A 16,725-nucleotide genomic window follows, 5' to 3' on the forward strand; every position below is an offset into this window, starting at 1 on the left:
TCACTGTTATCTCTCTACCTACAATACAGACAGTCATGGAAGTCAAATTCTGGACAAAATCATAATAAAGATATTCTCAGATTTGGGTCCAAGAGACAAAATCTCATCAAATGGGGGTCCGTGGCTCTATAATGTGGACTAAATTAGGGGTCCTTGATATGAAAAAGGTTGAGGATTACTGCTTTAAAACATTTTAATAGGCTACTATTTAAGGCCATAAATTTAGATAATTCAAGGCTTTTCAAGGACTTTGGGTGTAATGTCTGTGCACAAACAACTGATTTGCACAAACAGTCTGGATTTGGGTGAAGCTTCAGTGTATCTCCTAAAGACTGTACTTCCGCTGCAGGGAAAATGATGCGACTCGAGCCATAAATCCTGCCGGCATGTTATAGTTTTAGAGTATGATTTAGAAGAAAGCACATACCAGAGCAATAATAGGCTGATGTAACGCCACAAGTGAACACTTAACGTGCAGGCAGGAGAGTCGTTCAGTTAAGATGGCCAGGGAGAGAATGCTGGTCATGTTGTTGCCAGATGTGGGGACTCGACTCACAATTGTAATTGCTTGAGACTTGACTTGATGCATGAAGAGAAGACTTGAGACTTGACTTGACTTGGGTTCTGGTGACTTGGGACTTGACTTTGATGACTTGAAAAGGTCTCTAAAGTCTTGAATTGAGATGTTGTGTTTGTGTAAATGACTTAGATTGAAAGTGATAGAGATTTGTTCCAGGAGACGACTGAATTTAAATTCTGTTTTCTGAATCTGTATGGAATGATTGAATTTATTGAAGTTGAAACTGATTCTAGAAATCAAACTCATGATGCTCTTATGACGTTTTTATCCTATTAAAACCAGATTGCATTGAAAAGTCCTAGATATTTAGTTTTCTTTAAGATATTAAATTGATACTGGACTCTTGATTTGTTCTGAGTTGACTTGCTGTTCTACTTTTAGACTTGAGACTTGACATTAATGACATGGACTTGACTTGGAAATCTACATTTAGACTTGAGACTTTAATGACATGGACTTTCAAATCCTCTACTGGATGTCAGCGGGGAAATTTGATCCAGTTTTGCCATCTTGTTTGTTTATAGCAGTTTCTAAGTGGGCTAATAAATGCACTCGTGATACAAATCCATCTTGTAAATACAAATCTATATATAGTATGTACACTAATTGGCTAATATTGGCTTCAAAAAATCACATCTGTTCCAGTCAGTGTTGTCCACCTCTGATATGATGGATATAATGCAGTTTGTTTGGGTACATATTTATTATGTCATTGAGTATGTATGGACATGTTGTATGAAGGTTTATTATTATCCTGGGTTTCAGTGGAGAGTTTTAGTGTCCCATGATGGTCTAAATGCTGTTTCAGAGGCTTTTCCACCCTGATAAGAATACAATTCTGGAGGAAACACTGAATACTTGTCATTTTTTGCTATGAAAATGGTCAAATTCGAAATGAATATCGGTATCAAAATATCTGCTATCAGCGGCTTCAATGCTAAAAATATCAGTATCCCTATCGGCCTTCAAAACCCTTTATCAGTTGAACCCTAGTACACACAAAAACACGTAATAAATACACATCTGATCAGTGTGAATCCATATAAGGAGTTTCCTGCTGACATCACCAGCCAGCCCACATGGATGTGGACACGTTCCGTCTGTTAAACATGAATTTCCTTGCGCATCATGTGAGTCCCACTGTCTGAGCATCACTGTCCTTTATTGGCCCGGTGACTGTCCTCTCCACTACAAACACAGCAGGGTTTAAACTATAAATCCTTCAAAACACTGCAGTCAGTGATGTAGTAGAACTCAGGTAGAACTGTTGCTTTGCTGAGATTTTACTGAAGTAGAGGTAAAACTACTGTAAAAATCAGAACATTGTTACATGTGATATTTTCCATGCACTTCTAAAAGGCAGAGAGGACTGAGTTCAACTAGATCCTTTTAATTGGAAAAACATTTTCCAAAGTAAACTAAAGCCAGATTACTCTTCTGTTCTCGGCTGACTGACCATTCACTGAGAATGGCTCCACATCTTGGAAAATGTACAATTAGCCAGTTTCCAATACAATGCTTATGGAGAAACTATAAAATCTGTAGTCTGTAATGGACGTGATTTAAAATGTAGCAAAGTACAATACTTCAGTCAAAACATACTTAAGTAAAATAAAATTACTGATTTTAATAAAATACTCAAAATGACCTCCAGTCATCATAAGGTAAATATAAACAAAAATCAATTATATATGTACTATAACAGTTTGAAGCTGTATATGCTGAAATTACCCTCTAAAGACTTACATCAGCCTAAAAAGATTTGGCCTCCGCTCCGTCCCTGAATACATTTCCGTCTCTTCTTGAGTGCTTTAACAGCAGGAAGGAAGCAAATAAACATGTCGTCCCCCATGAGTGATGCAGATGCCCCTTTGGGCCAATCAGTGACAAGATACATCATCCCTCCAAGTTTCATCAAAATCGGACCAGTGGTGCAGCAGCTATGGCCTTTCCAAGTTTGAAATTTTGACCTTTAATTACATCGTCCCCATTAGGCCAATCAATTTCCAATTTCATGGTGTGTGGAGGACAAAAATGGTTTATATTATACTGTATCTTGTAATGTATAATTTTTTTCATTGCACTATATGATAATTTTATCATTATCTAAATATCAGTATACCATGGAGTTACACTATCTAGGCTACATATATACATCTACATTATGTATAGAGTTGTACTGTTTTTACCAATTTATTTATTTATTTTTTAACCACAGCTCTAACATTTAATCTCTCATTATCTCTAATCTGAGCAATCTTGAACCTTGTATTTTCTTTCTTTCTTTATTTTTTGGTTGCTTGGCTATTCTACTTTATTGCTTTATCATGTTTTACTATTATTGTTTCTACTGTTTTGGCCTGTTTGTATTCTACTACTTATTCTACTCTACTGCTTATATTCTATTATCCTTACTACTATTATCCTTACTGTTATATATATAACTTTACAAAGTTAAAATAAAGTTCCTTATTATCTTATGTGAAATCCTTGTTCTCAGGGATTTTAACAATTTTTGGTCTGAACATGTGACCAGTGTTGGTTTCATGCATCTTTCTTTATCTTCTCCATGATAAAATATTGTTCAGAAAAAACCCAAAACAAAACATTTAATTTCCCTCCTAGATTACAGCATTGGTTAAACCTTGGCAGTGAACATGGGTGAGCCGGACTGAGCGTCTGGAGTAAAAATGGTTCAGCTAAACTCCACCGTGGTCTTCTGAGGCATCGAGGCAGACTTAAACCATTAGTGAGTAAAAGAGTTAAAGCCCTATATTTAGACACCAGGTTTCAAACGGTTAGGGGCTACTGCAAGTCAGCAGCTCAACAGGTTTCCTAAGCCTCCACAGAGCTGAGAATTCCTCCATTTCACATAAAACTTTATTGATCTCTGTGGGGAAATTAGGCAGCTGCAGCAGCAAAGGTAATAGGATTTAGCAGTGAAAAATAAAATAGAATATAAGCATGAAAACAGAATATAAAATAGGAAATAAAAAAAAACAGTAGGAACAATAAGTATAGTAAATGGTAAAAAAAAAAAGTTAATAGTAAAAAAATGAGTCTCAATTGCTTAATTAAACATGGGTCAATATATATGAAATACGTGCAGTATGTATATAAGTACATATATTGATGTCTAAATAGACATTGTTCTATTTATATTTACATCTCCAGAATGGTTCCTTTACTTCATACTTTAAATATGTTTAAGTTTATACATAAACTTAAGTATGCAATTGAGACTGTTAATATTCTCCTTTATTGCTGTAACTCTTATTTTTTCTAGTACCATTTATTGCTTATTTTATATATTCTATTTGTGCTTATATTCAATTTGTCTTTTTCTTCAATTAATCTTTTTACTTTTGCTGCTGCAACGATCTAATTTCCCCACAGGGATCAATATAGTTTCATCTAATCTTATCAACATACTGTAAGTATATATAAATATAGGCATATATAAACATATTTTCCTATATTATAAACCTAGTTATATAAATATATATACACATAAATAAGTATGTAAAAACACATGGAAAAGGAAGTGTCATGCTGAAAAACAGTGCAGCAAATAATGTGAAATTTGTGCAGTATATATATATATATATATATATAAGTAGATACATATGTAAATATAAATGGAGGCATGTATAAAGATATTTGCTATGTGTATGAATACAAGTATGTACAAACACAACATTGTAAACATGAAAACACAACATGTATACACAGTTGACCAGCTGCTCTCTAGGTTTGCCCACTGAGGCGTTTGTAAGAAAAAGTCCAGCAGTGTAAATAAACAGCAGTGACCGGCTGTTGCCTACCTGGACTGGCCTAGATTTCCCCAATCATGTCTCTGGGCTACTCCAACCACAGAAACAATAAAAGAGGGGTGGCTGGCCGGCTGGCTGGGAAAGCCAGCACCCTTTAAATATTTTCAGAGTTTCTTAGAAAGAGAGGATATAAACCCGGAGTTCACCGCTTTCCGAGAAACTCATAGGACTAGCATGAGGACATTGGATCTAATCACGTGCAACGCTGGAACTGGCCTGAAAACAGACTGTGTTTTTGCATCTTTGTATAATTTCATGGACAACAAAGATGTTTACTGCATGCACCTAAAAAACAAAACTCAAGAGCAACAATAAGTGAACTGAGCTGATTTCTTATTCAATTTCATTTGCACTTTACAAACATTTCAACCAGTAGAACAAAAGCACCCAAAAATTACTTCAACCAAGGCTGTGATCATGGTTAAATTACATTATTATATGAATACATACATAAAAAACCCACAAGGCACTATACATAATAGAATTTACAAGGACTGTAAATCTTGTCAGACCACCTTAAAAACTTTGACACAAACAGAAAGCTGATCTTTAGCAGGGGAAACTCAACCTTGGTACTGGCTGTTGAGGAATTAATGAAATATAGTGAGAGGAGCCATTGTTGCTGTGTTGGCCATGTGGGTGTTGATTGCTTCCAGGCACAATGGGCTGTTGATGGAGTTTTACAGCGCACAAAGTAAGTCCATTACATATCAGCGTGAAGTTTTATTTCTCTGGGATTCCAGGAAAATGTGAAAAGCCAGACGCCCAACCACTTGCAGCATGAATACACACATCGAACGCACGTGCAGGGGAATGAATGATGAATAGTTTAGCCGGAGGATGATTTGAAATCAATAACAACATTGTAGGCAAATAATATATATGCTTGTATCCTCAACCAAAATATAAAAAAATGTCTGAGAAAGTTCAACAAACCTCTGCCACACTCACAACCAGCACAATCCGAATGATTTTATTTATTCATTTAACTGTTCCATAATGTTTTTCTGTTGTAAATGAATTCTTCATTTTAAGACAGCAATGGATCTCAGAGTTTCCCTTCCATTAAAAAGGTGTGGAGGGTCACCGTGCCTTAAAAGAACCCCTAAAAGAATTTCATTAGTCTGGGTTTCAGTGGAGAGTTTTAGTGTCCCATGATGGTCTAAATGCTGTTTCAGAGGCTTTTCCACCCAGATGAGAATAAAATTCTAGGGGGAAACATTGTACACTTGTATTTTGTGGCATGAATATGATCCAATTAAAGATACTGAATATTGACACAAAATAAAATCAGCTATGGGCATCTTCAGTCTAATAATACTATTACACTGAACACATATCGGCCTTCAAAAACTCATATAGATCGAACCATAGTTAATTGATGATAAAATTTGTTGATCAATTACATAAAAAGCGGATAAAAAATACAAGTCAGGCAGCATCTGCAGGAAATTCTGAGTGCTCAATAGTGACTTGTTTTAAGATGAGAAAAAATTAATGATTGGTTGCCCTGACCATCCATGTGTAGCCAATCAGAGTCCATGACTAGCCAGTCAGATTAGCCTTGGATAAGTGACAACAATTTCAGTTTTTTTTTTTGGTCAAACTTTACAATTTTGTTGTTTTATTAATTAACAAAAAGGGTCTAAATTGAATACAGAGATGTAAGTAGGAACAGAAAGTGGACTAGCGTCTCATTTTGTCTCAAGTGAACCAGAAAAAGTGCTGAGCTCTGTTTCAGTCAATGAGTGAGACAATGTGAACACGAGAAGAGATGAGCTTTGTTTTCTCTTTGTCCTCTTTTTTTTCCCACTTTAAGAGTGTGCATAAAAAGGGATCTGAAATAAAAACACCTGTATTTTAGTCCCAAAGTTTGCAGACCTCATCAAGTCGCAACAATACCGACTCAGGACAGATAAGGGAAGAAGGAAAAGGAAGTTCCAAGGCTTATGAATCCATGGCAGATCTGGAATGATCGGAATAGGGAAGGGTACATTTTCCAGTTTCTGAAGGCAACTGTTGGAAGCTGAAGGATGCAAGAGTTCTCCGTCACTGGAAGACTTCCTCCAGGATAGAGGGGTGGATGTCCGCAGCCTGGAGGCTCTGGACGAGCCGGTGCGCCGTGGCTTTCTTCCCCTCAGACCGCCGCCATTGGACCAGGCCGGCCAGGACCTGCCCATGGGTGCTGAGAGAATGGTCGGCCCGACAGCGAAACAACGCTTCGGCAGATAGACCCAAGTCCAGGAGGACCGACTCCCATTCGGGCCCGAGGCGAGAAGCTAGCCGGGACAGTTCGCGGTCCGAGGGAACCTTCTCGAGAAATGCCTCAGGACTGTGCCAGTCATCTGGAGAAAGAGGGTGAAAAATATAAGAGGTAGGAAGAAGAGGGAAGGCTTATGGTATATGGAGATAGTCCAGGTGAAATAGGCCAGATAGGCTAAATTGTTCAGATTTACGTAAAAGCACCAAATTTGGTATACATGTACAGTTTGATTCCATGAAAATTTCCGGAATTCCATCACAAAAATGGTCCTGATTGTTGAAAAAATGTCTATACTTACATTTTGATGGAACAAGCAATTTCAGGAGAACCAAGATTTCCATTTTACTATGAATTAAATTTTCACATATGCCTGATTGTCATAAGTGATAAAAATGATTATGTTCTCGATTCGCTTGAAACTTCAAATTTATTGTATTGTTTTTTTATACAATATCATTCAATTTTCTATTCAATTTCCTGACTGCCGCAAATTACCTCATACTTTTTATGACATATATTGGACCACTTTCCTGATCCCGCAATTTAGATTTTTATCGTCTGGTAATGATCGGTGGCCGATCGATTAGTACACTCTTGTATTCCTTGGCCATCAGAACATAAGTGTAGACATATGTTTTCAATCCTATCATGGTCAGTTCAACAGATAAACATGAAAACCCGACTGGTAACGTATTTTGCGATGGCTCCAATTCGGTGTCCAGGGGATCGAAACGTACATGTATAAGAATTTTGGTTCTTTTACGCAAATCTGAAAGATTCATGAACATTTTTCCTGGACTGAGAGAGAAAAAAAAAATTGATGGGGAAAGACAAAAGATATTTATACTACTAATAACATGATTTACCTATATGGATTTTTGAAGGTCAATACCGATACTGTTATTTTTGTATTGAAGGTGCTGATAGGCAATATTTTGTAATGATATTTAATAGTTTTGAATTTAACTAAAACTCATCACTGAAAGCCAAACAAATAAGATTATTTTAGGTGGGTTACCTTAAGGCAGAGTGAGACAGGATTCATTACAGGTTTGAACTCTGGAGCTGCAAAGATAAACAAGTAAGAACCTCCATCATATCTCCTGATAGCCTGATATTTTTAATAAAAGGCCAATTTTGACCAGATATATCGGCAAACTGATAGATCGGTCTAACTCTACCACTAGGTACTTTTAATTTGATCAGGGGGTTGTGCAATTTGGTATCCATTCATTGGCCAGAAGCACCCACAAAAAAATACTATCAGTTCTTTCACCGTCAACAGAGTATGATGTTGCAATCTTTCTGTGTTGATAACACTCATTTTGTTTGTTTTCTTTTAGGTCTCTGTGACACAGAGAAAACGTGTGTTTGTGTCTCTGTACAGGAGATTGTAAAGTGTATACAAGTTTTTCACCGCACATAACCTTGGCATCTGTTTATCTCATAAAGTTTGTCCTGCGTGTGTATGGTCACACTTGATAGTCCATGCAACCATGAGAGCTGCCTTTCTTTACAACTCAGTGACCTGCTAGTTGCGTAACAGCCGCAAGCATGCAGGCAAGGAACTATTCACCGCTGTTCCAGGAAATAAGCTTTATAGCTGCAGACATCCGACATCAAATCACCCTCACAGAGACAAAGGAGGAGAGCGGCAGCTACGGTGAATAGAAAGCAGGCCGAAGGGCAGATGTCGTAAAAAGATGTAGACGATATGAAGGGATCTTTCATTTCCTGTGTGTTGTTTTTTCCTGTTATTTTCCTGCTTTCGAATATTTTCACTTGTTTGCCTTTTCTTATGAGGGCACAGTCTTCTAAATGAATAAACTGACCTAAGTTCCAAATTACAGTGGAGTTCAATATGATTTGAATGCATAGGGATATTTAAAAATGAATTACTAGTATGTATGTGCATTACTGCGGGAAAGGTTGTGTTAAAGAATCAGTGTAAATCAGAGTAAAAAGAAAAAAAAATCAGCACTTCACCATTAATGATGGTGTAATCTAGTTTGCACATATACATCACATATTCATTCAGAGAAAAAACACAACACCTTAGACTGCCCCCGACTAAGGATTTGTCAGGTCAAATTGGTCAAATTGCTATTCAAGAATCAAAACATCTTATCTTATTTAAGGCATCGCACCACAGGTGAATAGGAAAAAAAACAAACCTTTCATCCAATCAGAATGAAAATTTATATGTATGATATGGACAGAAATGCAAACACATTTTGTTTTAATTTAAGAAGGGTTTAAGAAGGGTTAGAAGCATCTTACATGTGCAACATCAACGACTTATTAAAGCTTCAGAAGCGCATCAGTAAACAAACAGTGCATAATGAGCAGGTGAAAGTGGCTGTAAACATGCAGAAACATATTCAAATTAGCTAATATTTAATAAAATGAAAATGTTCTAAAATGCTCCGAAAAGTTCTATATTAAGAACACTTTTTTTCCTTAGTGGAAGTCAGAATGCATTTTCCTGTTTCAATCTTAAGAATAACTAAATAGTTGGTATTTTATAAAGGTGTATACATTTCATATAGGTGTGTTTGTAAAAAACAAAACTTTTTTGATTGATTATTTACAAAATACTATGTATACAGCGAAAATACCCCATAATAGATATGAAAAAGACAATAAAAAAGCCTCTGTAAATGACCATTTTCTTTAAAAACATTTTTTTTGTTAAGAAGCAGTAGGTCAAATTTGGTGTTTTGCATAAAAGGAACATGTCATTTACAGCTTTTTTTCTATAGCTAATTTTGTGCTTGGTGTTCTTGATGCAGCAGGTATAAAAACATATAAATAAACAATTCATAGCTGTAGGTTTTGATAATTGTTTATATAACTACAGTATATTATATTATGTCAGAAATTACTTAAAAAAAAAAGAAAGGATGTGGATTGCCGTTTGTTGCTGGTGCTCCATGGAAAACAACTACCAGTGTATTTGAGCCCCGGTAGAAGTCATGTCTTTAGCCCTGGGTAACTGGGTACATGCAAGTTAAACTGAGGTGAGTGGGTTTGAGTGATGTGTGACATTTGGGTTCACCTAATATAAGGTGCTGCATGCATTGGTTGGCCAAAGTTCAGCAATGTGTGTGTGTGTTCTAGGGTTAGACCAATATATGCCGGTCAGTGTTGTTGACATGATGGAGGTTCCTCCCTGACAACAACTACAGAAAAAACCTGGAAAACCTGACGTGACATTTGATATTCCATTGTATTTATTTTTAAAAAGTGTAAGTAGGCAGTACACTGAATACTTGGAATCTTTTGACAAGAAAATTGGCAAATTTAAAAGATACTGAAAATCAAGTATCAGCAACATCAATACAAAAATACTGGTATCAGTATCGGCCTTCAAATCATGATATCAGTCAAAGCCTAGTGTTTTGAGCACCGAGGACATTGTGGGTGTTTGGCTTGTTATGACAGCATTAGATCAAACGGTCTGTCACCTTTGGACAATATAGACTTTCCTGCTGTGTCTGAATGGTTGATCTGAACCAAAACTCACGTCACCAAAACACTCTGTTCTGTGTCCTATTGCTAGACTCCTCCTTTTAGGCAAATAACAGTTGTAACAAGTGTATCAATAGTGTTTGCAATGAAAGGTTATGCCAGGCTAGATTTATGTGAGTTCATCCCCAGCTGTTTCCCCGTTTCAAACAACACATAACTGTCTGGCTGTATCCTCTGTAACTCATCAACAAGACAAGGAGAAAAATAACTTCAATCATCCAAGTATAGTTTCGACACCTATAATGTATCATACTTAATATCATACATTTATACTGTTGTTTACAACATCTATAAGTCTGAATTGTGGTTGTTTGAGTGAGTTGGTGCATTAGAACAGTGGTTCTCAATGTGGGTCCAGGGACCACCAGGGGTCCTTGAGGGGGTTCCAGAGGGTCCCCAGCAAATTCATGAATTGTTAAACTTCAGCATTATTTCATTTACAAGACGTTAACACAATTAGAGAATGTAGAAGAATGACTGTTTTGATCGTAGTTTCACTCTTATCTCTCTACCTACAATACAGATAGTCATGGAATTCTGGACAAAATCATATCTGACAGTAAGAATATTCTCAGGTTTTGGTCCGAGAGACAAAATCTCCTCAAATGGGGGTCCATGGCCCTAATATGTACTACATTTGGGGTCCTTGATATGAAAAAGATTGAGAATCACTGTATTAGAATATCACCTAGTGCAATTCTGTTTTCCTCCTCAGATGAAAGCAGAAATATGACCAACATTAACTGACACTTAAGAACAACTTGACCAATACTTATGCTATACTGAAAGAGTCATTCCGACATTTAGAAAGTCTATTTATTCACTTCAACTCGGCTGATGGGAACACATCTAATTTGCTTCTTTTTTTTTTGCGACATAACCAACATTTTGTGTAAAAACTTGCTTGACAGTTGGATGCAAAGATTGCCAATCGCACATGTAAAGATCACAAAACACCCCAGAAACACACACACACACACACACTAGGCTTTCACATATCTCTCTAAGCTAATAACCATTATCTTATTAGTGGTAGTTAAGCACCAAATGAGGGCAAGTTATGTGTATGGGTGCTTGTGAGGAAAGGAACAGCCACCTTTTATCACATGGTCCTCCTGTCATCATAACAGCATAACTGAATGCAACAAACAGAGTAGCATTTCAGAGCTCGCAGACAAAAATGTGCACCTGTGTTTTCCTAATGTGCTTTCTGATTTCCTATGATTCTATGAGAGGCGTTGTCCTGGCAGACTGTCTTCTCATTGGACAGATCCAACCCCCTTATCCCACTGAAAGGAAGGCTTGATGTGGCAAGTGCACATGACTGAGTTTAAGCTCTGTGCCATTGAGTCAGGAGTCTGAAATAACATGTTCTCCGGTCCAAAGGTTCATGTTCACGTCTTCCCTCAAGGACGGCCACTGCTGAGATTTGGTCGCAATTAAGAGCCAAGACTTTCCTCCACTTCTGGCGAAACGGGCGCCTTTTCTATAAACTGCTGCTTTACGAGTATGAAGAGAGAGGCTGGTCTGACGTCAGTTTTGTCTTGGATGAACACAATCCCCGTCACCTCATATGCACACCAACGCGCGCACACATGCAAAGAACAAGCCCTGAAAAACAAGGCTTAGGCCTGGTACACTTTTACATAATCAAGACGGAACCCGTCAAGGATGATCAAATCTGGAAGTCTTTTTTTTTTTTTACTATGCCGAGAAAAGGAAATATACTGCACAACACAAGGTCTAGAGATAAGTATAAAGGACTAGAAATAAAGGTAAGGGTTAGGGGGTGACGTCACATAAATCTTATCTCAAAAGTTCACAGAATTGAGAAGAATAAAAACCAGCAGTGCAAGACTTTTCTTACAATAACCATGTTTACATGCACACAAAAGACATGATAGTAATGCAATTAAGGCAATAATGTGACTAAGGCAGAACCCATGTAAACACCATACTCTGATTAGGTTACTGCAATTGTGCTAGCGTAATCACAGTAACATATGTGGGAGATATGTGAGAGAAAACTGAATTTGAAGGACTTCATTACCCAGAAATGATGTAATGTGGTTGTCAGTAAACTGCGGACCTTGGCCAGCTTGAGTCTAGCTTTCTCTGGACGGAGTGCTCACTCGCTGCTTTTTATGGGGTCTCAATTAGGGGGATTTTTTGTTGCAGCACCACTTAGTGATTTAGGCTGATAAGATGGGTAAACCACATTTTTGCATAAAAATCTTGCATAACGCAGCTGTAAGTGTGATTTACTGGTATTAATCACATTTCTTAAAGTGTGGTCAAGTTGCTTGTGTGTAGCTCATGTTGTCCGATACTCGCAATAATCACATCACGTATAAACTAGATTATTAGTGGAAGTGTCATTTTATCAAATCACGTTACTAAACGGCTTAATCACACTATTGTCTTCATTGTATTGGCAATAGTTGCATTATTGTGCACATGTAAACCTAGCCCAGGTCTAAATGAGCACTCGGGCCCTTTTAGTTGGCAGATTGAGGTCTGAGGTGTACCTCAGACTGCCACAATACTATAGAGAATCACTGTCACATGGTCATGTATGTGGAGAGAGGGTATGAACCACAGCCTTAACCTGTTTAGATGAATAACAGCTTAATTCCTTGTTTAACTCCTAGGAAAGAGTGAGAGACAGCTGACTTTCAACTCTCATCTGACTCCCTTGGCTTTTCAGAGAAAAACACAGCCTGAAAAAAAAAACCCAAAACATACTGGAGCTTTGTGGACTATTCTGTACATAATTGCCTTGTAAAAATAAATGTAACCTCCTCAGATCTGTCTCACCCTGGCAGAAAGCCAATTTCATCTGACGCTGGCAAGTCAAGCTGTTAAAAAGTAAATCCAAAATGGACAAAAAAAAAAAACAAGCCACATCAGGTTTTGAGCATTAATATGGCTCCTGAGCATGTGACTAGTCCACTGCCAGGATCTCTCTGGGCCTCAAACATCAGGTTCTGCAGCTCTAATAGGGAGAGGCTGCTCCTGCCAAGATTCCTGGAAAGCAGGAGGCAGGCAATAAAAGAAGGGGGGTTGGCTGGCCTGAGCGATGCCCGCCAGGAAAACAAGCACACAGCCCTGCCTGCTCCGTCATGAATTTATGGCCCATAATCGGTATGGCATACCTCCAATTCCCGGTCCTCAGCAGCGAGGGACGGGCCGCGTTCTCCTGCCCCTGTTTCCCAACAATACTAGGAAACGACCTAGGAAAGCGGCTTAGTCTTTACTTCATCTGATAACAATAGTGTGTCTGACTATGCGAGCGGAACTTTAGATTTTTATTGCCGTGGTAAACTTATGCAAGTCACACACAGGTTATCGCTTGCTGGGACAAGTTGCACAAAGCTTTGTCTGGTCACAGAAGAGGAGATAAAGCTGCTGGCTGGCTAAGGAGCAAACTACATTAAATTTTAGGAGGTGGGATTACGATAACAGGTTGATTTAATTAGGCTAGATTTTATTGAAATTGACAGTACCTGAGCTTGAGAAGCAGTGAGTAACGCCAGATTCCCCCCTGGCAGACTATAAAATGATACAAATATAAAATAATAAAACCTTCTCAGCCCTTCAGAGGAATAAAACTCTTTGAAAAAATGGTACGCTAATTGCAATGACCTTTACAACAGTTTGCCATGGAAAGAGGCATACATGAAAGAATATATTGAATACACTGCCATTATGTCAGTCCATTATTGCTATGTGCTCTGCAGTGTATATCAGTTATCAAAGTATAAAATTATCAAAACAAAATGAGAAAGAATGTCAACTGGCCAATTGGCTGAAGTGTAACTATTTTGTGTCAATTATCTGCAACCACCTTGATACTTACTATCTCAACTGCTAGCATTATTTATTCTGGTACTGTGAATCTGTTTATATTTAAGCATGAGATGTTAAGACAGTTGTGTGAAGGGGAAAAATATCACATCTTCAATCTGCCTTTCAGTCCCTTCAGTTGACATAGCCGGATTGTGATTTTAACTATTTGTGAAAGAGAAGTTAAGAGTTGAATCAAAGTAAAAAAAAAAAAAAAAAAAAAAAAAAAAAAAAAAAAAAAAGTGTTATTATATCACCAACACAGGTATGATCAATGGAGAGCTTGGGTTGAGATGAAAACAAAAAATCCAAAACTCTCACCCAACTCCTTAACTCAGTGGTTCTCAACGTGGGGTCCAGGGACCACCGGGGGTCCTTGAGGGGGTTCCAGGGGGTCCCCAGCAAACTGATGAAGCGTTAAACTTCACCATTATATCATTTATAAGAAGTTAGCACAATTATAGAATGTAGAGGAATGACTATTTTGATCATAGTTTCACTGTTATCTCTGCCTACAATATAGATAGTCATGGAATTCTGGACAAAATCATATCTATGGTCATATCGTATCAATATATCAAATCATATCGTGGTGCTAATGTGTACTGAATTAAGGGTCCTTGATATGAAAAAGGTTGAGAATCACTGCCTTAACTGGTCGGAATGAATACAGCTTCTAATTGCGGCTCCGTCTCTTGCATCTACGCATAAAGGCTGGATCTGTAGCAGTAAGACGTTTTCCAAAACACCACCGGAGAGTAACATGTCATCACATTTGGAGGTCATATTACAGTCTGGCTAGCTGAACACAGTCAAACAAGTGCCTCCGACTTGGAATAGGCCTGATGACCCGTTCCACTTAAACCCACGAAGGATCAACAGGAAGTTTTTGGTGTCCACAACCACACCCACTGTCAACACTGATCAGAATTATACTCATCTACACTACCCTGAACCTACAAAAATGACACCCCGTAATTGCAGTATATACTATACATGTAGCTGCTGTGGTTGTTGGTGAGGGGGTGAGGGGGGTGGGAGAGGAGAACCAGCAGCATAGAGCAGTGAATGGGTGGTGGTTGATTTTCAGCAGTCTGGGTTGGTGCATTAGCCAATTTAAATGCTACAATAAAATGGCATTTTAAAAGCAAAAGCATCTTGCCTCCAGGGATTGTTCAAAAAATCTGTGGTATTATTGGTTGGGATTTTTATGTATGCCCACTGGCACGGTTGGTTCATGTTCTTGTTATTGTTTATATGTCTTGCATATTGCTTATATGTCTTGTTTGTCAAATCAGAAACCAGTTCACTCATACATCTTGGATATGCCACGGTTTGTTGTCTACAACACTGGTGCAAAATCAATAAAAAAGATTTGAGAAGAAGTAACCACAGTTTTCCAGAAAATAAAAGTATTGGGATTTTGATATACAAATGTGATTTGTATATTTTTAGGCATGTATTGTTAAATGGGGGTGTATTATGAGATGGAAAATTTGCTACCAAAGTGTGGGGGGCTGACAGCTATCAGGTATGACCATGAAAATGTGACAATATGCCCATTAATTTCAACCTGGTGTTATCTCCAATTGAGTGTCAGTGAGGAATATCCAGTATTTCTCCTTTAGTAACTTTATCAAGAGACTCGTGTTTCGTTTCAAGTTACTGAAGTATCCCAGCTCATACGAATAACATAAATGGCATGTGTTGTACGGTGGATTTCCCCTTTACAGCCTCACCTTTTGAACTCAGTCCAGCTGCACGGTGTGACTGGAGCTCCTGCAGTATTTTGTCTCTCAGCCAGCTGAACTCTTCCAGCGACCTCAGAAATGTGTCGAAGGCGAGCGGACCGCGGCTAGGCAGGATATCCAGCAGTCTCAGTGTTTTCTTTTTGTTCGAGATTTGGGACTCAATTTCTTCCACTTGACTCTCCGTTAAAATATTCTCCTGATACAGAAATGGAACAACCGTGTCACTTACTAAAATCTGACTCGACAACTCCAGTCTGTGTTTCCTGAGTATTTCTTTGTGCACTGGGTCCATGTTAGCGAACTGGTAAGCTAGCTGTCAGCTTGCTACCTCGAAAAACCATATCACGTCGACCATTATCAGCTGCCAACGATTCGGTTATTTCATGTAAACTAGGTGGAAAGAATTCAAAATTAAAAGTCTCAAGGCAAGCCAGTTTTGCTCAATGTTATTTGGTCCGACTGGAAACATGCCAGCGGAACCAATGTGATGATGAACGATCAAGTCAAATAGCCCCGATATGTTCCGTTTCCTCAAATAGAGACACCCTCACGCCAAAAGGCATGGGGAAAAGTACAGTAGCATACTTTGTAAAACGTGACTTAAGATAATTAATGAATAGGAACAACTATTCAATTCGGCATACGCTCAATACATTGGACAGCACTTGTTCCATGGAATTGTTCAACTTTTAGTAGTGATCCGCCTGTTATTCCCACAATCCTCTTGCACCAAAATGCACCGTGGGGCCGATAACAAGTAGTATGAACCAATAACAAAACAAAGATTTTACTGAAATAAAGTGTTGCTTGGTGGATCACTTGAATGCCGAATTTACCAGAAGACCCCAAGAATTCCCCAAAACCCATAAGTTAGGTGTTTATATTTGTCCATCAACAAGGAAACATTAAAGTGACAGATTT

The 16,725-nt window shown here is 38.0% G+C and overlaps 1 protein-coding gene across 2 annotated transcripts; it reads right to left on the minus strand.

Moving 5' to 3' along the window:
* Positions 1-4,316: 4,316 nt before the first annotated feature.
* On the minus strand, positions 4,317-16,181 carry cradd (CASP2 and RIPK1 domain containing adaptor with death domain). 2 transcript variants are annotated; one of them, XM_071527633.1, is made up of 3 exons: positions 15,831-16,181; positions 11,456-11,496; positions 4,317-6,758 (listed from the first exon to the last, which is right to left on the minus strand). In XM_071527633.1, exons 1-3 carry the CDS (start codon positions 16,094-16,096, stop codon positions 6,463-6,465), a joined length of 603 nt encoding a protein of 200 aa, XP_071383734.1. In that variant the 5' UTR covers positions 16,097-16,181; the 3' UTR covers positions 4,317-6,462. The 2 variants fall into 2 exon arrangements, with proteins under 2 accessions (XP_071383734.1, XP_071383733.1); XM_071527632.1 differs by lacking the exon at positions 11,456-11,496 and having other exon boundaries at positions 15,793-16,181.
* Positions 16,182-16,725: the final 544 nt, after the last annotated feature.

Source organism: Centroberyx affinis, unplaced genomic scaffold (assembly GCF_046629955.1).
Source record: "Centroberyx affinis isolate AG114_WGS23_722 - 3 ecotype Tasmania unplaced genomic scaffold, CSIRO-AGI_Caff_v1 ptg001550l_1, whole genome shotgun sequence".
Classification (NCBI taxonomy): domain Eukaryota; kingdom Metazoa; phylum Chordata; class Actinopteri; order Beryciformes; family Berycidae; genus Centroberyx; species Centroberyx affinis.